Raw genomic sequence first — 15,745 nt, forward strand, 5'->3', positions numbered from 1 at the left:
CTCATTATCTGCAGCCTAAGTTGGACTATATCATACAATTGTCTTGGGCACCAATGAAAAAGTGGCCCACTGTTGCAAATGGCAATTCATTCCTTGTGTAACGGACTGTTTGACTTTGGGTAGGAGTCCCTTAATGGTGTAGTTTGGGAGTGTGGCTGCGGCGCGGGGTGCGGTGGGGCTGGGGCGCGGTGTGCGGTGGGGCTGGCGCGCGGGGTGCGGTGGGGCTGGGGCGCGGGGTGCGGTGGGGCTGGCGCGTGGGGTGCGGTGGGGCTGGGGCGCGGGATGAGATGTGGGGGGTGTATTCCTAGTGTTTCGCTCTGGGCACCAAATGGATTAGAAACTGCCCTGCTGAAGTGCGTTATAATGGTTTTCAAACAGGCAACATAACTGTGGAAACCATGATGACCATTCTCCGTGATAAAGAGAGTGGAATTAACATGCAAGGAGGATTCATGACAAGTGGGAGTATGGCATCCATCCTGCCACAAGACTGCAGCCTACCTTGTGTTCACTTATTTACAGGCACGCCTGATGCAGACAGGTGTGAAACCATTGTTCGCTAAACACTCCTTTTGCTTGGTATAATATCTCTTTTCATTAATGTTTTGGCTATAGAACAGTGATAAAACACACAAGTTATGAAATAGTTAAGTTGACATTCATCACACAATGTTGTCCATGCACGAAGCCCCCTAAACAGACCACCTTGAGTTAAGCATTTCCATAAAACATTCAGGTGCTTCGTTTCAGCAACATGGTGATTAGCCCGCTCTTAATATGGCATTCTTCCGTGTTGATGTGTCTACGTACATGGGGGAGTAAACAATGTTACGTTGGTGTCATGAAACAGAAAAGTCCAAATGTTTTTCATTTATGTGATTTTTATTATTTTTTGATCCCAGCAATTAAACCACTCTACAGGGCTTTTTCTAATCCTTGGTAGCCTTTCAAATACTGTGCTTGTGTTGTGTGTCGGTGCAGAAGGGTCCCTCCTTTGTTCCTGCTCAGTCCCGTGTGTGCCTCGAGCTCCTGTATTCCCATCACAGCCCCAGAGCTCGGTTCTACTCCATGCGACTTAATTTCTTCAAACCCCCTCTTTCCCAGTCTCCCCTTCCTCTCTCTGGGCCGCTACAAAAGAAGAAAATATGAGAACTGCTTAAATGATGGACACAGGCACTCTAGGACAGGGGTGGAGCTACTCGGATCACTGGCCAATCCCAGGAACAGAGATGTAGGAGGGCGGCTATGACATTAGCTTTTCATTTCTGGCTGCATGTATGGCTGCAGCCATCACGTGGCTGTGACTCCGAAGATTGCTGAACACTAACTCCCACAAGCTACCATAAGAGGCAGGATAGCATACAACACCGGAGCCAGAAGAGAAGAGCTTGAAATCGCCATGGCTTGTCAGAAAGTAGCATCCGCGAATACACAATTTGCCTTTGAGATCTATAAGCATGTTGCCGCCGCTGCAGGAGCCGAGAACATTTTCTTCTCCCCTGTCAGCATTTCCACCGCCCTGGCCATGCTGTCCCTGGGGGCCAGATCTGAGACGCTCGGCCAGCTCATGAAGGGTCTGGGCTTTCGCCCTGGCGAGGTGCCTTCCAAGGAGCTGCATGCCGGCTTCCAACACCTCATCCAGGCGCTCAATTCCCCCCACAGCCTCCTGCAGCTGCGCATGGGAAACGCCCTCTTCATCCAGCAAGAACTCGAGCCGCTGCAAACCTTCCTGGCCGACGTCAAAAAACATTATCACTCGGAAACCTTTCCCACTGACTTTCAGAATGAGGAGGAAGCCAAACAGCAGATAAACAGTTACGTTGAGGCGCAAACAAAAGGCAAAATTGTGGATTTGCTGAAGCGTCTTGACACGTGCACCGTACTGGTCCTCATCAACTTCATTTACTTCAGAGGTGAGTGAGTGATAACTCGCTCTGGGTTGAAACCATGGCGGTTCAAATCTCTGCTTTTAAACTGTTATTGGCTGGCAACATTATTCATTTTCTCATTAAATTGGGTAATCGTGGCACAGATTTTTGAAGTAATTGAATGAAACCAATATAAACTCTCATGACGCGCTATATAAAATGTGACATAGATGCTTGGTTGGAGATGGAGTAATGCAGGAGCATGTTGGCAATGATATGCAGGTAGCCTGTGACTTTTTTTGCTAAGTCCTATGATTACTTTCTTGGTAACCTAATGAGGCAAAGTTGACGGTTTGCGAGTAGCACGCTTTTCTGACATCTGGATGCAGAGATTCCTGTCAGGCTGAATATGGCGCATTTCTTTGCCTTTGGAAGTATCGGAGTATGCAGCAGTGCTGCCCATAGCCAGCTAGGGTTACGTTTTACTCCGTTTCCCGCCGAGGCAAGAACTAGCTGAGATGATGTTTGCATGTAACACCGGAAAAGCTGCTGGTCCTGAGATTGTCCTGTCACCAATGGCGGAGGCGCGCAAAGGGCGGCGTTTGCTTTCCTAGGGCGCAACATAGGCTTGTAAATCGGGCGTGCCGAATTATACCAAGATTTAACTGTTCAACTGGGTGCAGCTCTGACCTTTCATTTAAACCATTCCCCTCTTTTTTCTCTTTAGTAAGTTGCACTGGTCCCGTCAGCATTTGCGTGGGAGACGGGCAGCTGCAGCAATGCTACGTTGTTCATTGCCACTGAAAGCAGCAGAGGGCTGACTTCTAATCCCCGCGTGTGTATATATATGCATACAGGAATGCACCACACCCTTTGCGCGGTGTGCAGCAAACATACCGATTGCCTTGCATTTGCACAGTACAGAAATGTATTCAGGGAACAAAGCTCCTCTGTATAAGTGTTGTAATCTTCCAGACTTAGGCACTGGCCTGCAGTGCTACAATAACGGGGCATGTGTTAGACTGTCAACTTGAACTTTCGTGTGTGTTGTTGCTGCCACTCCACTGAGGCCCCTCTGGTGGCGCCGCAGCGCAAACATTTTTGTGGGGGCCCGGGAACAGCCTACGCCACAGTACTGGGCCTGCGGATCATAAGAGACCGGGAGACGGCAGATGGGTGCATGGCACGCCCTAGCTCCGTCCTGATCCAGAACCTCTATCTGTCTTCTTCTTGCTGATAGATTTTATCCATCAGCTGTGATTTTTGGATACAGAGGCTTGAGCCTCATTACTCCATCCTTTCGGGTTGAGTATGTAGTCGTGGGTTGGGATTCTTCATGGTCTGTGTGGACTTATCATTTTAGGGCTGGTTTCACAGGGTCTTCGCCGTGATGGGCTGCGGGTAGCAGTCGGCCTTCTGATCAGAGGGTTTAGGACGGTTCTGATCCAGTCCTTGGCAGAAGTTGTTACTCACCTTCGCTAGATGTTCATCCAACATCTTGATGTCCAGTTCTCTGTGAAGGTCTGCTATACTTGTGAAGAATGGAGCTCCAGACCATATCTGCAGGGCCTTGTTCTGGACTATCTGAAGACTCTTCCGGTGATGCTCATAGCAGGTCATCCAGAAGCCTTGCGCCGCACCCTTATTTTTCCTGTCCCCACCCATGTGTGGTGACGTGTCGGAAGTGCTCTGGAGGGTGGCTACAGCGTTGGGACCAAACATTCCTTTTCCTTTCCATCTAACAAAGAATAAACTAACTGAGGTTGCAAACATATTACAAATGGAGTGCTTCTTCACGAACAGGTATAGTTTCTGAGTCTCACGGGTGGTGCCAGCACTGCACGCTGGGTGTACCTTTCATAGTGCCGACCTGACACCTGTGTGGGACTAACTTCCTTCGGGATTGCTTTGTCCTCTGCAGTGATTGTTCTGGAACAGTCTCTGGCTCCTCGTGGGGGGTGTTTCTTCCTCCTCAGTGAATTCTAAACGACTAGTGGGGCATTCACATTCCTCCCTAGGGTCTGTCGTAGCTGCAGTGCCGGGGGTTTCTGACCACATTTGCTGCGGTAGCTTCTTGCACCATGACGAATTCCTGGAGATTAGATCCGGTCTCCGACGTGTGGTGACCAGGGTGCCCTGTTTTTCCACCATAGTCCATTGAGTGTCATTGAACGTTGGTTCAGCACCGCTACATTTGGGTTCTTAAGAACCAAAACACGACCTTCCACGTGAACTTGTGATGTTTTGGCATTTCTATTGTTGCTCCTGCGTGTGTTGACATAGAGGCGTTTGGAATGTACCTGTCAATGGTTAATGGTTTTCACTGGTATTGACTTGTGGTGAGGTATGGATGAGTTTAGAACCACCACAAACATGATGGTGGGGTGTCGGGGACGTATGTGGGCTGAGTCGGTATTTCCTCAGGAAACAATAGTTTCTGTTGCAAGGGGAGCCCTTGAGCTTTGGAAATGTGGAGGGTCTTGTTCAGTGTCACATGAACGGTTCTGTGTCCCCATTTGCTTGGAGGCAGTAGGGCATGATGCGGGCCTGCAGGTCCTCCAGGTATTTTTGAAAGTTTTTTCCCTGAAATGGAGAGCCATTATCGCTTTTTACTGAATGAGGGAGACCTCGTCGCAAACATGGCCGGCAGTATTACAGGTGCAGAGGTAGACCACACAATCCGGGGTATCTAGAGTAGTCATTAATGGCCACCAATAGGTATACTCGCTCCCAGACCGTGCAGAGATCGATGCTGAAGGATTCCAGGGAGATTTTCCTTGAGGGGCAGAACAGATGGATCTGGTCTCGGGGTGGGGTATACCAGCTGCAGGATGATGCAACTTCGTCCACTTTTGAGTCCAGAAGTGGGAACCACACACTGCTCCTGATTCACGACTTGGTATGCGCTAGGCTTTGGTTCCCTTCATGGGCGAGACCAACAATTCTGTCTTGGAGGCTATGAGGGATGATGATTCGAGCCCCTCTGAGGAGGCGGCCACGCGACGTGATGGAGAATTCATGGCGGACGGTGAAAATTCCTGTCAGGAACCCTTGAGCCGTCTTCGTGTGGTTGTGTCATAGAAATGTGTTCCAGTCTGCCGACATTACTGCATTTTTCATGAAATCGCAGCATGGGTCTTGGATGGTGGCTTCCGCAATGGCAGATAGACTGATGGCCTGGGGCTTCATCATGTGGACCACTTTTGGAGTCCCTAGGAGAACGGGGCAACACGCTCCACTCTTACCAGGGAGACACTGGCAATCCTGGTGGACTAGCTGTTATTTAGCAGCTGTTCTCATAATCCACCGGGGTCCACAGTGCTGTTAAACTGTCACGCACCTGCAATGCTGGTCTGCGGACTGCAAGAAGAGGCAATACTGTCTCCAATATGGCGCTTCCTAATGGACGCCAGTTCCAACACCAAGAGGGCCCGCCAGAGGCACAAAGTTCATTAAGGACGTCACGTAAATCATGTGATCATATGTTCCGGCTTTAAAGCTAGAGGACCAGAAATAAACAGCGTCTTGCAATCTTGATGCACGGATGATCGAGCCTTCATTATAGGTAATTAGTGTTTGGTTTTCATGTTGAATCTTGTGGTGCATGACTCCAGGAGTGTTTTGTGCTTGTCCCTGTAGCCAGTGGATTTTCAGGAGTTTGGCTTTCCTGTTCTTGGTGGTTCTTTCGAGGGTCTTACTACTGAAAGGTGACTATCCCATTAAATCATAAGGTGGTTTTATTCTGTAAACTTCCTGCCTTCTCTTATCTTGTCCCTCCTGTCCCCCCACAGCAGCTCTAGAGCCCAGTTGCCAACAACATAGAGGCGCATGACATAAATCACCTCTACTTGGCTGGATGATCTCCTGGTTGTGGGGGGGGGGCTGGGCCTATTTTTCCTTGCCTTACAGAAGTTCCTGACGCTCCTGTGTGAGTCCTCCAGGAATATTGGGTATGCAACAACTACTTGACAGATATGGTCTTTGGTTTCCGTGGACTCCTGCTCTTCTGCTGTGGTAGCCCGTTGATGTCACAAAAAAAAGCCTGTGGGGTTGTTTGCCACAACCTGGTATGCAAGGTCGAACTCGTAATAAGTGAAGATCGGGTTTAGCAGCCTGTGGTGAATTTTCGACCGTAGAGATATAAATGGAAATGGCGGAAGCCCCAGAAGACTGTGATGTGCAAGTACCTCTGTTCGGTGTGGGTGAGTGCTCCGAATACGTATGCGATGGGTTTGACTTCACCGGCAGGGGGCTTTTGGAATAGCTCCGCTCCCAGCCCTACTGGGCTTGCATCTACGTGGAGTTCTGTCTGCAGTTCCGTATTGTGGTAGGCCATCATGGTTTGAGCAGGCAGGGAGTCCTTGATGATCTGGAATGCTTCTTGGCACCTGTTGTCCCAGTGCCACTTTGCAGAGGTATTGGTCAAATCTCTCAACGCTTCAGTGTGGCTAGGTTGTTGATCATCCAGTCACAGTGCATCGCTATCCCAAGGAAACATTTGAATTCATTGCGCCCTGTAGGGGTTGAAGCCGCTTTTATGTCCACCATCTTGACAAGGTCTGACAACACTCCCCTACTGTTGAAAACGTAACCCAAAAAAAAGCCAGTTCCTCTTTGAGAAACTCACATTTCTCACTGTGTAGGGTGAGTCCTGTGTTGTCCAGGCGGTCCAAAACCACTGCCAGCCGTGATAGGTGCTCTGCCGTGTCAACTGCAAATATGAGGATATTGCCCCTGATGTTGAGGACCCCGGGGGTCCCTGCAGGACTGTCTGGATAGCATGTCGAAAGACTTTGGCTGCTGAGGGCATGCCGAAGTTCAACTGCTTGTACCTCCGCAGACTGAGGGTTGACGCAAAAAGTGGTGATGTAGCGGGAGTCCTTGTGGAGTTTTAACTGGTGGTAGCCAGCATTGATGTCCAGCTTGGAGAACATTTGTGAACCCGTCGGATTCACAATAATTTCATCGTGAGCGGGGGTGACATGTCGCTCTGTGGCAAGTGTTGGGGCGAAGGGGTGCATGTCGATGCACACTCGCATCTTCCTTGGCTATTTTGGTGTGTGAGTGATGACCATGGGGAAGACCCAGGGGGTGGGTCCCATCACTTTTTCAATATAATCTGCTTTCACCAGTTCTTGGAGTTCATTGGCCACTAGGGGCAGCGTCTGGAATGGCGTCCTTTTGTCCCTCAAAGCCTTGGGTTGGACAGATGTGATATGGAGCGTCACCAGCCAACCTTTGAGGGATCCAATGCCATATAGCATGTTATGGGGTTTGGCGAGCAGGGTCTGGACTTCCTCAGCTGTGGATACATTGCAGACAAATTCGACGAGGCCCAGATCTTTGGCGGCCTCCCAGCTCAATAGCCATTCTAATCCTGTGTCGATGACGTAGTTTTTTTTTTTTTACTGTAAACTGACATTCCCTCTTGTGAGCTCCACGCGAAAACGCCTGATAACTGGCATTGGTTTCTTCCTGCCATAGGTGCATAAAAGAGTGGCTGTGGATTTTAGGGATGGGCGGAGGGACGTTGAGTGAGGCATGACATTTACAGACGCCCCCGTGTCGATGGTTACCGTGATGGCTTGTCCTGCTATTCGGATCACACACCTGGGCTGCTTTCTTTTCGATGGCATGGTGCCTCGGATTAGCGCCGATATCATGTGCATTTTTCCTTTTCGCTTTGTTGCAGACCAGCTAAGACCCGCACAGCGCAGTAGAGATTGTTCAGCTTCAAGCTCACTCTATTGCTGTCTGATGTCACACCCTGTATCTGCTCGTGGATGTCACCCCCTGTATCTGCTCGTGGATGCTTGTTCTGCATGGTACTTGTTTGCCAGAGTCTGGGAGCAGGGAGGGACTCCATTGTACAGTTGTTAGATGGGCAGCTGTTTGGCAATTGGGCCCTAGACTGGCTGCCTCTTGAGTTTTTGCTGTAGCGCTGCAATAAGGTCTGCAGTCCGGGTCGTGCCTGCTGCAACCGCCAACTTGACCGGCCTTGGCCGAGACACACCAGTGTACTACCTCCGAGGACACACGACCTGGCTAGACCCGACACCAGAATGACAGCAGTGGGTCCCACCCGCTGCCAGCAGCGGCCACCAAGAGGAAATCCTCCACTCCGAGCCCAGGTGACTGGGACCTCCTGGGTTTGGAAGCCGGCACTGTGGATACACCAAGCTCCCAGATCTGGGGACAGAGCGAGAGGAATGCAGCCTTGAATGGAGCAGGTGTTTAGCAGCAGGAAACGAGCAGCGAGTATATGCAGTGGCGTCCTGTGGGATGGAGGGAATGCCCTCCTTGCAGCAGTGCTCAAGGCGACCGAGCTGTGCACAGCAGGGACGTCATTTCATCAAAATACCAGGGGTAGCGGAAGTGACATTACATGACCCTTGACCCCTGCGGACGTCATAGGAAGTGATGTCATTTGACCCCACCCCAAAGTGATATTGTGGGAAGCGATGGAACGCGACCTTTCACCGTTGACAAAACAGGAAGTGCTATCACATATCATTGTACACTACAAAAAATATGGTTACGATATCGCTATAATGTGATGTACATTTCATACAAGAATGGATCGCCATATGTATCGTTAAGATCAGTGTGTATAGGCCCATATTACCAAATTACTGTGAATGTATGAAGACGTCCACGACCAAATGATAATGATGTGTTATTATATAGCACTTACCGCTTTACATAGAAAAAATATACACCCAATATCACCCGACCTTTGTTGGTACTCATTTATCGCACCGTTACTTGCACCCATCTCTGACCATGTGCCAAAGGAGCGCTGTATCCAGAGCAGAAACGGTGAATATTCAGGCCTGGCGAGTACATCTGATATACGACTGTTGTACTCTAGAAGTTGCATCGTGTACTTTGAGGTATGCACCTTCACGTTGCAACACACGTTCGCCAGCACAACCATCCTGCAATAACCACTATCCACCCTTTGAAAGAGCAAGCTCTTCTCCCAGAATTCCCGCGTGCATCTCTCACATTGCCCTCCCCCCTCCCCCCTCCACATCAAGTACCCCAACCCAAAGGATAGATGGTAACAATTTCGGCGGCAGTGGAATTGGGCACAGAAGACGGACACGGTTGCACATTTCAAGTTAACGAAGATTTATAACTGGGGCAGGCAGCAGTCTTAAATACAGGCTCGGACCTACCTATAGGGCAATGCCCGAACCAAAAACACAAAATGCTAGCGAAGGCCAGTTAGTTTTTTGGGTCAAAAGTAGGCCACTTGTTTGTCCCATGCAGGCCTGTTTGATAAGGTGCGTCAACATGTGGCTAGTATTTTTGACCAGTGTTGCTGAATAAATACTCTTTAAAATGCACAATTTGCATCACATTTTAATGAAAAACGTCCCCCTTGGGTACTAATGAAACAGTCTATGGCCAAATGAATACCTTGCCATTTCCACCTGTGGCCCACTTTTTCATTGGTGCCCGAGACAATGTTATGCCCCAGTCCGACCCTGCTTAAATACCACAGCTCCAATGATCTGATGGAATCTATAGAGAAATGGCACTGATAGCCAGTGGTTGAGGCCACAGTGCAGGTTCCAGTCGTGAATGGTATCTGCAGGAATCGAGACCCAATTGCAGCCAGGGTAGGAAATGCGGCGGAACAAGATTGGTCTGGCAAACTTGGCCTTACCAGGGCTCCAGAGTAGCATGGGCTAGCCCAGGAATCGCCCACATGTGTTCCCAAGATGAGTTCTCACCCACGACCACCCCCATCCTTCAGAAGACTGTACTAGACTGAATGCAGAAACAGAAAAAGGCCTCACATCCTGTTAAGAAGCTGTCCAAGTTGGTATACAAATCTTGCCATTTACAGTCATTTCTTTTGTTAGGGGACAACCCCACCGAAAGAGTTCCTCGAAAGATATACTATCACTCCAGATTCTAGTTTGGACTTGAAGTCGTGACTGGTGTCTTATTTTAACTGACAGAACTCCTTTTTTTAGCAATTGACCTTCATGAGTTAATGTAAAAAATACATGCAGTCAGTGCTAGACATGGAAAGAAATGACCATTGAAAATAGCAGACTCTAACTTCCATTACTCACTCAAAAGGATTCTTGCTGAATCACCATCACAGACATGTTTCTAATTTACAATTGTGAGCATACTTTTGTTCCAGGAATTCTCTTTGCTTTTTATGCAGATCCACAGGCTTGGATTCCATGAAGAGATGCTGGGCTGCGTGACCTGGCATGGGGCGCGCCTCAGTCTCCCCACACCCCCAAGGAGGAACACGATCCCTGCGTAATTTCTTTCCATGTCTAGCACTGACTGCATGTATTTTTTACATTAACTCATGAAGGTCAATTGCTTAAAAAAAGGAGTTCTGTCAGTTAAAATAAGACACCAGTTACGACTTCAAGTCCAAACTAGAATCTGGAGTGATAGTATATCTTTCGAGGAACTCTTTCGGTGGGGTTGTCCTGTTGGCCTTTCTTTAATTTAATTTTATTTAATCGTTTTTAATTTGTGTATTTCTGATTTCAAAAATGTGTTGACTTGAATGTTTTTCACTTGATAAATCAATGACTCTCATATGTTGTCAATATGGGAATATCATGGTATGTGCTTAACATGTGTAAATGATCAAATTATAAAAAACTTTTTGTAATACGAATAGCCCTGATTTGAAAAAGATGATTTAGTCATCGAAACACGTTTAATCACAAAGGGCAACATACAAGATGTGGAGTTTCTGAACACTGTAAAGGGAGTCATTTGTCATCCTTTTCAGTTATTCGTGGGCGCCTGGGAATAAGCCAATGTAACACCCTAAAGAGTAGAATCTGGAGTCATAACAAATCAGTAGATGTCCAAAAAACGTTGAGCCAGCAATTGGATCCAGTAGTCCCATTTATAAATAAACAGACATTTTCATCAGACAGGGATGGCTACTTCGGCCCCCGCCGAAGCAGTAGTCCTACCAGAAAATTCACGCCCAACCAGGCCAAATGGATTGCTCCATAAATAATACTCTACACAAAGAAGAACGTATATTTCATTGTCTTAGTGCTTATATCATAAATATTACTGGTCAAGAAATCCTTGCGATCACGCACCTGCATTTCCCATTGCTAATCGGATAGCTCCGTTAATACGCCTATGCGCAACCTGCATGTCACATCAAATGTAAACATGTTCGAATTGGCCTTTTATTATTGTAGTGGGTCCGCAAGACATCTATGCCATGGGTCCAAAACAGACAGATTAGTGGAACATGTACTGTGGACATGGCCGAAGGCCATTTCTAGTGGCCCGGTAGTGTTTTAAAATATACAGTGAGCACAGCCAAAGGCTGTGGGGCTGTGGCTAGTGGCCCCGAAAAACATGTATAGTGGCCATGGAGTGGGTCCAAAAGAAACATATTGGGGAACATGTAATGTTTTTCAAATATACGGCGGGCACAGCTGAAGGCCCTGACTAGTGGGCCTGAAAGACCTGTATAGTGGCCGTGGCCACCTAGTGAGTCCAAAAGAATAATATTGGGGGAGCATGTACAGTGGACACGCCGAAGGCTATGGTTGGTGGCCCGTAAAATAAACAATGGTATAGCAAAACCCATGAAATTCACTGAAAAAAACTCAGAGTGCAGTTAAATTGTGCAGATTTGACACAACAGAACCTTTGAAATTCAGGGAATGTGGGAAGTCATGACCAGCTTTACTCTGCACATTCCTGTTGCAAAGCCCATGAGCACATATTTATAAGAGAAGGGATTCACACTGACAAATAAAATGCCATTATGGCGGACATCAATGGGAGTGCGCCGATTTAAGCTTGTCATGACTTCCCACATCTGCTGAATTTCAAGGGTTTTGTTGCGTTAAGCATGCACAACTTAACTGCACCTTAACTAAGGTTTTTTCAGTTAATATGTGTGTTTATGTACTATGCACTTTATTATTCTATCCTCAGTGAAATTACATTTGCACTAAGCACTTTATGAATCCATGCTAAATGAGAACCTCATGCAAATGTGCACTTTAAATGGTTACGCAAAGCTAAGCACTATGCACTTTATTGATTAGCATTCAATATATATTGATTCATGCACTTTGACCTGTTTACAATCTATTAGCACTATGCACTTTAAGGTTCAGATTTTCTTTTTGGTCCATTAAGGTTGACATACCATTTGCCTTTAAAAACCTCTGCAATTGAAGTGGTTGCATTGTTTATTCACGTTATTTTCGCCTCAGGCAACGCTTTAATAGGAGCGAAATAATCTGGCAAGGTTTCCATAATTAACAATGCACTACTGAACGCATATAAGAATGTGTCAAAAAGGCTGGGAATTACAATTACATTCCCACGGTTATGTCTGTCCTGATAAAGGCATGTTAGCAATTTTGTGTATATGAAAGCTTTCGTAATAGCCATTTACAAAATGGCAACCATGCTTATTAGCTCAAATAGGCTGAGTTTTGGTAGCAACGAAAACTAAAAAGGGACCACCACTGGCTGTAGAACCATAGAGTTGGGAAATGGTGGATATATCTACACAATGTCACTGAGCACTCACTTGTACGTGATCAAGCAGCGAGGAAGCTGTGAAACGCGTTGTACCGTGTGATTTTCTACTTTGGCTGATGCCGCAATAAAACTGGATATTTTTAAAGGAAAACCCATTGCTTTTTGTGTTCAATAACGGACGAAGCGTTACTCTGGCGAGTATTTCATTGTTTGGAGTGCCATCCTCTCTGGGAAGAAGAAGAAATCATTTTTTCCCTTTCTTTGGAATATATATATATATAGATATATATATATATGTTTTTTTTTGTTTTTTTTAAGGAAAAAACATAGGTTCCAGAGATGTTAAGGTGGGAACGAAACGCAAAAGAATTCTGAAATTCAGTTAAAGCCTCCTTAACTTCACCACCCCCCCGTTGTGCAGCCTTTGACCACACTAATGACATCCTTGATGACATCACTGATGACAGTGACCACAGCCTTTAGCTGTGCCCACTGTATATTTTAACACATTGAGGAGCCATTTGCCATGGCCTTTGGCTATGGCTGGTGGCCACGGCCTTCAGCCGTCTCTCCTATATATTTTACAGCACTAACTGGACAGTAGCCATGGCCATTGGCCATGCCCACTGTATATTTTAAAACATTAAGGGGCCACTAGCTATAGACTTCATCCATAGACTGTGGCGTGTCCACTTTATATTTCACAACACAAACCAGCCACTAGCCATGGCCTTCAGCCGTATCCCCTGTATATTTTTGACACATTTAGGGGCGCAGAAGTCATGGGCTTCAGCCATGGTCAGTGGCCATGGTCTTCGGCCGTGCTTACTGTATATTTTCAAACATGAAAGTATACCTAGCCATGGCCTTCTGCCATGGTCCGTGGCCACAGCCTTCGGCCATGCCCACTGTATATTTTACAACACTAACTTCGCAGTAGCCATGGCCTTTACCCATAGCCAGTGGTCACAGCCTTCTTCCAGGAACACTGTATTTTAACTCATTAAAGTGCCACTATCGATGGCCTCTAGCCATGGCCAGTGACACTGTCTTCAGCCATGGCCACTGTATACTGTACAACACTAACTAGCAACTAACCATAGCCAAGGCAAAGGACACGGCTAAGGCCACAACTTAAAATGTTATTTAGTTAATTAAAGCTTTTATTAGTGAAGTCATGGTGTCCAAGGGCTGTTTGTGCACTTTATAAATACAAAATAATAAATGTTATGTCTGATGCCATCGCAGATGTAATCAGTGGTGACATGTATGTTGTAATTTGTGATGTCACCAGGGATGTCATCTGTGATGTCATCATTGTGGTGAAAGGCTTCGCAACAGTGGACATGAAGTTAAGGTGGCTTTAGCTGAATTTGAGTGGTTTTTGTTGCATTAAGTTCTCACCTTAATGTCCCTCTAACTAAAGTTTATTTCATTGAATTGCAAGGGTTTTGTTATTCCATAGATTTGTTTTTTTCTGCACCACCGGCCATGGCCTCTGGTTGTATGTTTGTCCCCGATGCAGTCATGCATAGTAGAGAAAAACACTTTGCCTGTTGTCACTGCTAGAGGGAGCTGTTGCCTTAGGATACATAGAGCTAATGTCAATTTGCATAGATCCGCCTGTTGTCACCGCTGGAGGGAGTTGTTGTTTTAGGATATGTAGTGGTCCTACTGTGTCAATGAAAACCTACACTTTGGCCCGTGTACAATGGCTCTTACACTTGTGTATATATGTAATGCCCCAATATGGTTTAAAGATCTTCTATGTTCCCAGTGCTCACGTAGAAGCCCTTTTATTGCCTTTTGCTGAAATTCATTCTGGTATTTGTAGTCTCCCAAGTCAAGATGGCGGGAATAATGCACAATTGTACACTTTGTGCCTAACATAGTTCTGTAAGGATTTATATATTTGAATGACTCTATATTATGTGTAATTTTTAAGTTCTCTTTATAACGCAGAGTATTGTTGAAAACCGGATATGGGGGTAAGGAGGGGAAATGGTGAGAGGGCAAATAAGTCATGAGCATTTGCCTAGGATGTGGCAAGAGAGGCTGCAATCCTGGACACTGGTGCAGCTATTTTCCCCCCGATTATGGCTACTGTTCAGGGCACAAGTAAAGGCCACATGTGGGTGGACAGCATAACCCCTTTTTCCCGGGGAAAGGGCGCAGGGTGTTGGCGGCCCGCTGCCGCTTCCATTGTCCCTGGAGGGACGCTGTACTCCTGGCCACGCCCCCCTCACCTACTTCCGCCGTGGACCCCAGCCCGAACGGGTGAAGCCCGCAGGGAAAGGGCGCGGGGTGTTGGCGGCCCGCTGCTGCTTCCATTGTCCCTGGAGGGACGCTGTACTCCTGGCCACGCCCCCTCACCTACTTCCGCCGCGGACCCCAACCCGAGCGGGTGAAGCCCGCGGGGAAAGGGCGCGGGGTGTTGACGGCCCGCTGGGGGTGTTAGTGGCTCCGCGGAGGACCTGACCCACGGGACTGGACTGGCCTGGATTGGATTGGACTTCACTTTGTGGTGAGCCTCAGGTGAGCCTCAGTGTTGGGGGAGCTGTACAACAACGAAAACAAACTTTGAATGCCCTGGAACTCTTGGAACCTTTCTGTTCTTCTTGGAGCGGTCACGCAGGGCTTTCCACTATCCAATTCACATGATGGTTGGCCCTCCTAGGGACCCCACCCTAGGAGCCTCGGATGAAGGAGAAATCTCTTCCCCTTTCTCCCCCCACCATCTGCTGCAATCTACCCTTCTTTCGAAACTTCAAGGTACCCTGGTCCCTCAGGCTGATCCCAAACCTATTGTGGGAAGAAGAATGAAAAGGGGCTTGCAGTGCATGGTTCTGGGGGCTGCGCAGGGAAACGGAGCGTGTAACGGGAGCCTCTGTGGGAGTGGAGCACCTTTGGCCACTGCCTGTGGGATAAAGAGTGTCTTAGAAGGAGCCTCTGGGGAGCCTATACCTCTACACGCTCCTATCTACAGCCTGTTGGCAGGCCCTTTATCTCGGCCCCCTGGGACTTGCGGCACCATGCTGCCCCCTCCCTCAACCATCAGCTCGGCATGTTCCGCCCGGGAGGATCCTGCTTCTCCCATAAACCTGCTTACTCCCGGTGGGGGCTTTGACTGTGTGGCCTCTGCTGATCTTCTGAATAACCTGGCTAATGGCTGTGAGAGAATCTCAATGGGCATATTGAAGTTGACCAGCGGTCCGGCTGGTGGTCCTGCCCCTGTGCCGCTGAACCTGCTGGTCCCACCCTTGGCCCCATGCAGCACTGCCTTTCTGGAACTGGCCCCCCTTCATCCAACTTCTGGCCCAGGTCCTGTTACCCAAGTTCTGCACGCGACACTGGTTCTT

At 47.8% G+C, this 15,745-nt stretch overlaps 1 protein-coding gene across 1 annotated transcript in view; it reads left to right on the forward strand.

Annotated features, from left to right (window-relative positions):
- The first annotated feature begins 1,313 nt into the window (after window positions 1-1,313).
- LOC138453536 (alpha-1-antitrypsin-like protein GS55-MS) overlaps window positions 1,314-15,745 on the forward strand; it is a 137,787-nt gene continuing 123,355 nt past the window's right edge. The window contains exon 1 of the mRNA XM_069606502.1: window positions 1,314-1,913. Coding sequence (XP_069462603.1) covers window positions 1,400-1,913 — 514 coding nt within the window. The 5' untranslated portion in view covers window positions 1,314-1,399. The remainder of the gene's footprint in view (window positions 1,914-15,745) is intronic.

The sequence above is a fragment of the Ambystoma mexicanum genome, chromosome 4p, assembly GCF_040938575.1.
Source record: "Ambystoma mexicanum isolate Mex_15411 chromosome 4p, UKY_AmexF1_1, whole genome shotgun sequence".
Lineage (NCBI taxonomy): Eukaryota > Metazoa > Chordata > Amphibia > Caudata > Ambystomatidae > Ambystoma > Ambystoma mexicanum.